The sequence below is a fragment of the Vipera berus genome (genome assembly GCF_964194415.1).
Source record: "Vipera berus genome assembly, chromosome: 1".
Taxonomy (NCBI): Eukaryota; Metazoa; Chordata; class Lepidosauria; order Squamata; family Viperidae; genus Vipera; species Vipera berus.
This window is the reverse complement of record NC_138202.1, coordinates 113,873,343-113,883,038: the sequence shown is the minus strand read 5'-3', so window position 1 is coordinate 113,883,038 and position 9,696 is coordinate 113,873,343. Positions and strand designations below refer to the sequence as shown.

Genomic DNA, 9,696 nt, shown 5'->3' with positions numbered 1-9,696 from the left:
CGTTCATATTGTCTTTCTACCTAAAGTGAAACAGACACCCTGCTTTCCCCCATACCCATCTCACTTTACAGAAGAAGTTGCATAAGACCTAATTCAGCAGTTATATCCTCTTTAGTGTTTTCTGGGGAAATATATTGTACTGTTATTATACACATGGAATTGCAACCTACGTACCTAATGTATTACTATCAATGAGATAGAATTGGACTTTTTCTCTTTTATGAAATTGGTTTCTGTTATTGAATACACAAATTTATTTAGCTCGTTATTGGAGATTGCATCATTTCTTGCCCCATCAACCACTAGAGCAGAGTGAGAAATAGATATTAAAGGAGACTTCATATTTTCCCCCTAAATTTCTGTCTTTTACCTGGTCTTTGTTAGTAAATTGAGACTCTATGTTTAAGAGTCTAGGGAACTTCCTTTTGACTTCTTGTCTTTCAAGATGCAATTTAGGTAGGTATAACTGGGGATTCTTTGTCCTGTATATATTTTAATACAAATAGTGCTTGTTTAGTGAATATCTCATTTAGCAATCTTTCACTGGTATGATTGTGATAAAATACAATTTTTCAGCCAATCCTTGCATTTACAACCTTCACGGGTTTGTAAAACAAAGGAAAGCTGAAGTAAAATCGTAAGCAGTTTCATTTACTGATCGCTTTGCTTAACAACCAAGTCAGAGGTCACAATGGTGATCACCAAATGAAGACCACCTATAAATCTACCATTTTACTTCAGTTATGTCCATTAGCTGTCAATAATAAGTGGGCTGTCTGAGACAAGTGTGCCCTCATTCGCCTTGGAGAGCACACAGGTGGAAAACCTGTCCTGTTTAGTGTCAGTACTTACAGAATGAATGAACCTTTATTGTCAAAGTACAACCATGTATACATTGAGATTGGCTGAGCCTCCCTTCGTGCCCTCCAACCCCAACTCACAGTGACAACAAACCCTCCATCTTATTACACCATGTGAGCTAATTGCACAACACACCAGCCTCGCAAGTCAGTTACACAGAATACACTTTAAATAATGCTGCATCTCTCCCACATTCTGTCATTTATTTCCCTGTGTATTTTCTGTCTCTCTATTATGCAAAGTTCAAAGTTCAATGCATTTTCCTGCTATGCTTCCCAGAAACAGCTTGATAAACACCCTTTTGTTTCAGGCTTCCAGACTAAATAGAATGGAGAATTGCAGCAATAGACTTTCTCCACAGCATATATTAGGCTGCATTGCTTGAAAAAGAAGTAATTCTTCCCATGAAGTTGTTAAGGTTTGAAATAACTTTGGGAAATAGATACAGGAAACCCTAGCTCAATTTCAACTAATGGTTTAATTAATAACAGTGACTGGGCATCTTGTTACATAGCTATGAAGAATATTCTGCAAGATCTACAGATAACAATATGATTTTTCACTTGGTTACTAAATTCTTGGACTTCCAGATGAACAATGAGTGCATGTCACTAAAAAAGCATTTGAGAAGCAGTGTGAAATTCCTCATCTGTTATGATTTGGTCTTCAGTGGTTTTGTTTGCTATGATGATGCAATCCATAACATTCTGACTAGCTTGTGTGAAGCAACTCTGAACAGTGTGTCTCTCCCAGTCCAGCAATCCATGTCTGGAACACCACCAACCACTTTCCCCCTGAAATGAATAAACCATAGATTCACTTTGCTAATTAGTGTATGAACGGAGAATGAATGGAAAACATCTACAAAGGACAACTTCTATTTGGATATCTGCATATTACATTTTTGAGACATATGTTTTAAGAGAGCACCAAGAGGAAGCTGCTTCTTTTTACATGGTAGAAGCAAACACTGAATTCCTGGAAATGTACTATCTACCATCAAGGAAAGAAACCAATGTGAAATAAAAAGGCTGTATGGACATATTACAATAATGGTGACTTTGGTTAAGATTCTATAAAACTGTTACCTTCGTGAAAAAAAGGACTGCCTGCTACAAGTGCTTTTATAAGCAAGTCTTTTCCATCTTGCTTCGTGCTTGCTCTGGTCTAGTATCCAGGATTGCAGGGCCAGCAGTACAAAACGTCAAATGCAGAATTAGGACTACATAGGTTTATTAGACGACTGTTTATTAATCTACTTTGGATTATTACGTATTCTTCACCAGCCCCAAGTGCAGAACTGATCACTCTGCCCTGTAAATTTCTCTGTAACATTATCCCGTGCCCTCTTACTCTCTTTTTGACTGTGGAAGGTAGACCAGCTTGCTCAGCCTGATTTCCTGGAGTTCTGACTGAATGCATTGGAATGTCCAGCCCTAAAATTGGCCTCCAGGTCTGTTCCAAGCAATTCTGTGATTTCTTAAGTCCAGAGCTAGATAATTGTCAATGGATTGCTACCCAGATTTTCAAAAAAATCTGCAATAAGTCAGTTCCAGAGAGTAAAAATTTAGACCCTTGTACAGTACCCATCCGCCTGCAGCTCCCAAGATTTCTCCAGATTTAATTCCTTCAAGTGAACACTTCTTTAATAATGCAGGTTAATCATAGGAATTCAGGTATGACCTCTGGGAAAAATGTATTTGCACTGATGTCACAGTGCCATTTAAAATGATTTCTATGACACCTCTGGTTTTGTGTTATAGCGACATGACTGAGGGATTGTGGGGTTCCGTACCCCATGGCTGATTTCGCCCTGCCAGGGGACCCTAAATGTGTCTAAAGTTGCCTCAGAGAGACAACAAAGGAGGAGGCCCTCGGTGGATCACAGAAAGACGGAGGTAGATCTGTATGATCCGGGGGAAGCCCTCCAAACCAACAGGAGAAAGGCTAGCTGCACCTCGGTGACTACCCCAAGCTACCGGCAGCCGAAGTCCCAAAGTACCAACTAGAACAACTGTGAACAGTGTGTTGGAAACTGGGTGAAAATATTGGATCTTTTTTTACTTCTAATTTCCTGGAAAAGATCCCCCTAAAGCAAAAATCCTCCGAAAGTAAGAAGGAAGGGGATTGCCCTACTCTTCCATAGATGGAAGAAAGCGGCCCTAATTTTTATGGGGAATAGAAACATACTGAAACGGAATTTCAATATGTCAATATTTGAAACTAAGCTTAAAAAAGAATGTCGAAAACAGGACCTATGGTGATTCAATAAAATGACTCTTCGCAACTGAAACATAAGCTGATTAGAAAAGATGTTATACACTGATGTTAATGTTATTTGTATAAACACTAGAAAAATATTTACATTTAACTTTGTATGTATTGAAAGTACTAAGAATTGTATTTGCTCAATGTTGGCAAAAGAAAAACACTATTTGAAGAAGAGAAGATCAAGGAAATGTATCACTAAGTAGTATGTTGATTATGGAATCATTGAAACTAATTATTATTGTTGTTAAATATATGAACCCAGACAACACATTGTTTACCAAGTACTAAAGATTGTTATTGTAAAAAAAATTATATAATGATTTCCATGACATCAGCATCAGCACTGATACATCTGCCATGGCAAGGTATCTCAGAAAAAGATATTTGGGTGGACCAATATCTAAAGTGATAAATTGTGACCATTACCATTACAATTCCATATAATCTCCTCCTGAGAAATATTTGCTTAGAAGAAGTCTTGCTGGGGGGGGGGAGGGGAGAGAGGAATGAGCATTTAATTATAGCTGTTGGGTCTGTGGTCTCCAACCTTTCCGGCTCAGTGAAGGCAACAGTGATGGCTTTGTGGGGGAGAGGAGTTAGTTTTGCACATGTACACTTGCCCACCATTTCCATGGCCAGGTTTCAAACAGGCTGTGGCCTGGCACTGGGCCATGGATTGGGGACCTCTGTTCTAAGGTGTAGAGGGAGTGGCCAACTATAAGCCATTTCCAGGATACTATGGAAATGCCATCAGATGGTAGCTGGAACACAGCAATGTGCAGGTGCTTCAGATTAACAGCAGTCTTACAGCAGAGGTGCATTTTATAAGCTCACGTTCACTGTGATGAGTTATAGCGCCTTAAAAAAACCCTACAAGCATGATTGAGCCCATACAATTTATTTGAAAAAAATGAATAATTATTTTATAATATGCCACAAGCGGCTCTAAAGGCATTTTCTATTACAAAAGTCATAGAAAAATATAGAAACTCACGGAGAGAGTGATTCTTTCCCCCAGGTTATACCATGGTCGTTCCACATCAGTAACATTACATAGAAGAAAAAGCTGCCTGAGAATAACTAGTAGAAAAATAAGCCAAGAGTGCCAAACAGGCAGCAAAGCCATGTGTTATATTTAAGAAACAGCCTGACATCCCACATAAGTAATGCAGTTATACATTCCAACTCTTGAGATGGGTCCTTGACCACTTCCAGCTTGGTAATGGCAAGACAGCCATTGTTGCAATTGCTGTACGGTACTAGTTTCTCAAAGCAAGGACTATTTTCAAGCCAACAATACATTAGGATTAGGGGTGGAGGCTCTTGTATCAATGACAGGAGGTGGGCAGTTTTCAAAAGTGAAGTACACTGGTGCATGGTTCAGTGAGAGTAACTATTAGTTAACAGCACAACAAGGATGACAATGAAAAGAACAAAACCCAGGATGTTCAGCAGGAGGGCAACAATGTTCAGGCATCTGGCAGTAGAGCCATAGCTGGCAGCACTGTTATAGTCCCCAATCACTTTGTGATCTCTAGCCTGTTAGGAGAGAAGAAAGAAAAGATCCATTACTAGAAGCAACCCATACAAGAACTACTGTCATCCTCCTGAGCTTGAATTATGGTACCAAAATATTCTCCACAAAACAACAGAAATGCCATGTTGACATCAGGGGAAGCAAGAACAAGCCAAAACATCTGATTTGCAAAGATGAGACATGCAGAACAAAATGTGCCTGAACCATGCAATATTGTCTGCTACGTGAACTATGTTTTCTAGGAGACAACACTTTTTTGTCTTTTGCCTTACAGTTCTCCAAAAATGTAATTGGAGTTAAGTTGCTTAGGCCCCTATTACTATTCCCCACTTTCAGGAAACAGCCTGTTTAGGTTAGATATAGGTATTCTTGATTTATAATCACAACTGAGCCCAAATTTTCCATTGCTAAGCAAGATAGTTATTAGGTCAGTTCTGCCCCATTTTACAATCTTTGTAGCCGTAGTTGTTAAGTGAATCACTTCAGCTGTTAAGTCAATAACATGGTTAAGTGAATCTGGCTTCCCCATTGACTTTGCTTGTCAGAAGGTCACAAAGAATGATCACATGATCCTGGGACACAGCAACCATCATAATATACATGCCAGTTGCCAAGCATCCGAATTTTGATCAGGTGACCACAGGGAAGCTGCAATAGTTTTAAGTGTAAAAAGCAATCATAAATCATCTTTTTCAGTGTTGTAACTTTAAAAGGTTACTAAACAAATCGTTAAGTTGAGGTCTACCTTATTAGCTTAACACTAACTCTTTTAATGCATGTAAAATGTGGCAGTACAATTGTGTTGGCAGTAGTCTGGGTTATTGTCTACGCTGAGAGGAGTAGCAAATTTAGAAATAAAAAAATTCAAAGAAGCATCACGCCCCTATCTTATGTTTTGGGAGGCCGTTCATACAAGATCTCTTTAAGAACATGAGTTTTTCACTATACTCCTATGTAAGTTTCCTCAGAAGTAGGTGAATTAACTTAATTTTTATTTCAACTGAGCACTGCACTCAGCTGCAGCTTTAAGAGGAAGATTACTCCCTTTGAAGTTAAATTTCTCTTTCCATCCATTGCATTTAAAAGTGGTGCTTCAGAAAACATGAGTTCTAGATGCAAAAGCAGTAATTGAAAATTAAGAATGAATTTCAGTTGCCCAATTGGCAGTACAATTATCATGCAGCATACTTGCATATGTGAATTAATCTGGCCTTTGGTTAGAATTCTCTGCACTGGATGAGACATCTCATTTTCGTACCAGTGAGTTATAGATATTTCTGTGTAATTATCTAAATTGGTTTGTTGATGTTGGGTTTTACATTCAAAACAAAGTGCAGAGAATTGTAACAAATGGAAAGATTAATTCACATCAAGAAATATGAAGCATAACTGTACCGGCAGTGTGGACAGCTTGAATTTTTCAGCAATATTCATGGAAAAGCTCATGAGACAAAGCTTAACAGAATGCATGAATTCAACTGCACACATGGGCAAAATAACTGGGATGTCTGGTGATGATTCACAGAGCAGCTCCATCATATGCCAAGCATAGTAATAGATGGGGATATACCATGTTCTTCTCTATGGCTGGTCAACCTACACACCCAACATAGAAAACTAAACTAAGGACAGAATGCACAAAAATGCAAATACTGTATTTACTCTTCAGTATTTGCAGAAAGGTTTGGCAATCTTAGAAAGCAAAAGCAATGTTTACTCAACATTAAGTCAGGATTTGTTTCATCATAGATTCCTGAATAAACCATAACTAGCCAAGTTCATATAACATTCAGCTCCCAATGTACAAAATAAATAGTTGTCTCTTGCCCTCAATCAAAAATGTATAGTTCTCTGAAAGCTAAGAGTCTGACTACAAGATGGCAGGATGTGTAATATGCTACTCAAGATTCTTACATTCCTTAATTCTTTCAGATTAAGGCTGCTTCACACCTGCCAATGCATTTTAACAAATGCAGCCTCAGGTGTTAACTTGCCTGTGTTAAGTGCCACAGGGTGTTATCAAACACTGTAGCTTCATATCACCACACAGATCATTCTTTTTAAGGAGATCATTTGCCATCCCATGAAATATTGAGTCATGAAGTAATAAACATGCATGTTCAAGCACAGCACCAGACTAGAAGCCAGGAAACTGAGTAGCAGTCCTGCCTTAAGCTTGAAAGCCAGCTGAGTGAGCAATCACTCTCTTTCAGCTCAATCCTCCTCACAAGAGGGTTGTTGGGCTGTTGTAGAGAAAATAGGAGAAGGAAGAAGTATTAGGTATGTTCACTGCCTCAACTTATACATTTTTTTTATTTTAATTCCATTTATATCCCGCCCTTCTCCGAAGACTCAGGGCGGCTTACAAGCTTAGCAGTAGCCTTCATTCTATGTATATGCCTGCTTATTAGGGCATTATTAGATGGAATAAAAATAAATAAAAATAGCTTACAGCAGTAGGGAAATAACTCCCCCTTCAAAATGAGAAGTGGTGCATCTTGCACAATGTATTTATTCAAAGTTGGCTTAACAATTCCATACTCAATTAGTAAAACGCTTAAGTTTTCAGGTGACAATAAGTCAAGGGTCTTCAAACTTGGCCCATTTATGAATTGTGGACTTCAACTCCCAGAATTCCTCAGCCAAGCATGTTGGCTGAGGAATTCTGGGAGTTGAAGTCCACAAGTCATAAAAGGGCCAAGTTTGAAGACTCCTGCAATAAGTCTTTAGACTCGGTTCACACAACCTATTAGGATAACATACGACTATGATTTCTAAATCCAGCCCACGAGAAGAAGAAATTACAGAGTAGTAAAGTATCCTCTAATCTAAATGTCTGATTTAAACAATAAAAAAGCGGGGGGGGGGGAGAGAGAGAGAGAGCAGACCCTTTCCTTGCAGAATTTACATTGCATAGGGCAGTCCCGCTGATTTCCCTCTCTGAACTATCCGGCTTTAGCGCTCGCTTTCTGCTTGAATAGAGAGATTGGGCTATCTTAAACCAAGTCACTCCCAGCCACGGCAAGCAATTTCCTTCTCCCAACGCGTCAGGCTCTAAAGCAGCGTTTTCCAACCTTAGGAACTTGAAGATGCGTGGACTTCAACTCCCAGAATTCCCCAGCCAGCTATGCTGGCTGGGGAATTCTGGGAGTTGAAGTCCACGCATCTTCAAGTTCCTAAGGTTGGGAAACGCTGCTCTAAAGGAGCAAAATCAATTCGCGAATCCCGGCAGGCGATCCGCAGCGGAACGTCCTTAATGAACTACTGCTTATCACGAAATCCCACGAAAGGTGCGGAATACCGATAGTTAAGATCGAGTTTTTAGGCCTGTTAACTTTAAAACTCAAGCGTCCCATCGGAACCTCTTTTTCCCAAAAACGTTTTCCCGGGAACAAACGAGAAGGGCGGAGAAGCGGAAAATACACAGAAAACACCCAGCGCGTCTTCTCACCTTGACGGAAAAAAACAAGGCCAAAAACCCAAGGCAGAAAACGTTGAAATATAAGGTGGTGCAAAGGGACCAAAGAATGTGGTCGCGGGGCGGCGTTGCATAGACCTGCGGCAGACGGATCACGGTGGCCCCAGCCGGCACCCCGGGAGTCTCGAGCGTTTGCAGATCATGCTCCTCCTTCAGCTGCTCGTAATTCGGCATGCCTGCCTGGCCCTGAAGCGAGTGGGAGAACTGGACGGTGCTCGCCATTTTTCCGAGAGGGAGGAAGCGGACGACCACAACTCTCTGAAAGCCTAGAAATGGGACTGAGCAATTTCCCCTGCACAGAAGTTGGAGGCGGGAGTTTACGCGCTGTTGGCGCCAGGGAAGGCGGTCCTCTTGGAGAATCGAAAGTTGGTTCCGCAGGGTATTTCTCGAAAGAAATGATTTTGAGTTTCGGAATGTGTGCTTAAGGAGCATGGCGGATCGTCATTTATTTTTATTTTTTTGACGATGAAATTCTATTTAGAGGAACAGCATAACTTTAGTAATACTGTGGGCTCAACGAAGAATTCCATGTAACAGTCAATACGATCTGGCCCTAAAAATTAAGTTACTTTGAGCACAGATTTAACCGTGGTCATGGGTCAGGCAATGTGCTAGAACACATATACCACTATTTACCAATCAAAGTGGGACCTTGACGTTTCTTTACATTGAATGTATGATTTCCTGGTCTGTGATTTTATCTGTTCAAAGCCACTCATTACAACACGTGACTTAGCAATGTGGAACTGGCAATTGTGCCTTAACCTATTGTAGTAACCCAATAGCCTCCTGTGGTTTATCCTTATGTTTAGATAAATTCACCTCATTACTGTCAAGAATATTAAAGATTGTCTTAAGGCAAAAGGAGTTCCCCAACAAAGGGGCTTATTTCCTTTCCAAAAATGTGAAACTATAATCAATATCTTATTTATGGCTTTGCTACATTCGTGCATGGAAGGAAGAGTAGTCAGGCTGTCTCTTGTCAATCTACAGTAGTTAACGATAACTATCTGATTTTTCTTTTAATAATATAAACGCTTCCACAAAGCCATCTATTTGTCACTTCCCTCTTCTTAGATTGCTCTCTTTTCTCTTTAGATGCTGGTTATTTCCATTCTTCTGCAGTTGTTTTCCTATGAGCATTTATAACATGAGACAAGTATTGTATTGTGGCATAATATATATTCAAAGGCTTTATATTCTTTTTCAGCAATCACAACAGTATAGCCTGATTAACCTTTTAAGGTTGTTTTTTGTTATCAAGTAGAGTATAAGTCTCACAGAGTTCAAGCCAGCTTTCATAACAATCAGAGTGAGGCAGGCCATAAAGAAGGACATAAAGTGAGGCAGGACATAAAGTGAGGCATAAAGAATATATGTAATAGTTAGAAAAGAACAAGGAAATGGAAAATGCCAAACCACAAGTTCATCTGTCTGTCACACCTATTTGTCAAAGCACAGAGCTCAGTTACAAGTAACCACATGTCTTGCAACTAACCACATGCTGGGAACTTAGGAGCTTTTGCAAGCCACCTGTGACCTTGATCAG

At 39.7% G+C, this 9,696-nt stretch overlaps 1 protein-coding gene across 1 annotated transcript; it reads right to left on the bottom strand.

The window, feature by feature from the left end:
* Positions 1-4,009: 4,009 nt before the first annotated feature.
* LOC308660589 (interferon-induced transmembrane protein 1-like) lies at positions 4,010-8,432 on the bottom strand. The gene is made up of 2 exons (XM_081315014.1): positions 8,121-8,432; positions 4,010-4,671 (listed from the first exon to the last, which is right to left on the bottom strand). The coding sequence occupies exons 1-2, from the start codon at positions 8,367-8,369 to the stop codon at positions 4,513-4,515; spliced, it is 408 nt and encodes a 135-aa protein (XP_081171140.1). The 5' UTR covers positions 8,370-8,432; the 3' UTR covers positions 4,010-4,512.
* Positions 8,433-9,696: the final 1,264 nt, after the last annotated feature.

What these genes read in the sequence shown, in the direction of transcription:
- LOC308660589 (XM_081315014.1), bottom strand. Translation starts at nt 8,369, where the DNA reads ATGGCGAGCACCGTCCAGTTCTCCCACTCGCTTCAGGGCCAGGCAGGC. An exon ending in CCTTGTTTTTTTCCGTCAAG is followed by an intron (nt 4,672 to 8,120) that starts GTGAGAAGACGC and finishes CTCTCCTAACAG; the next exon opens with GCTAGAGATCACAAAGTGAT.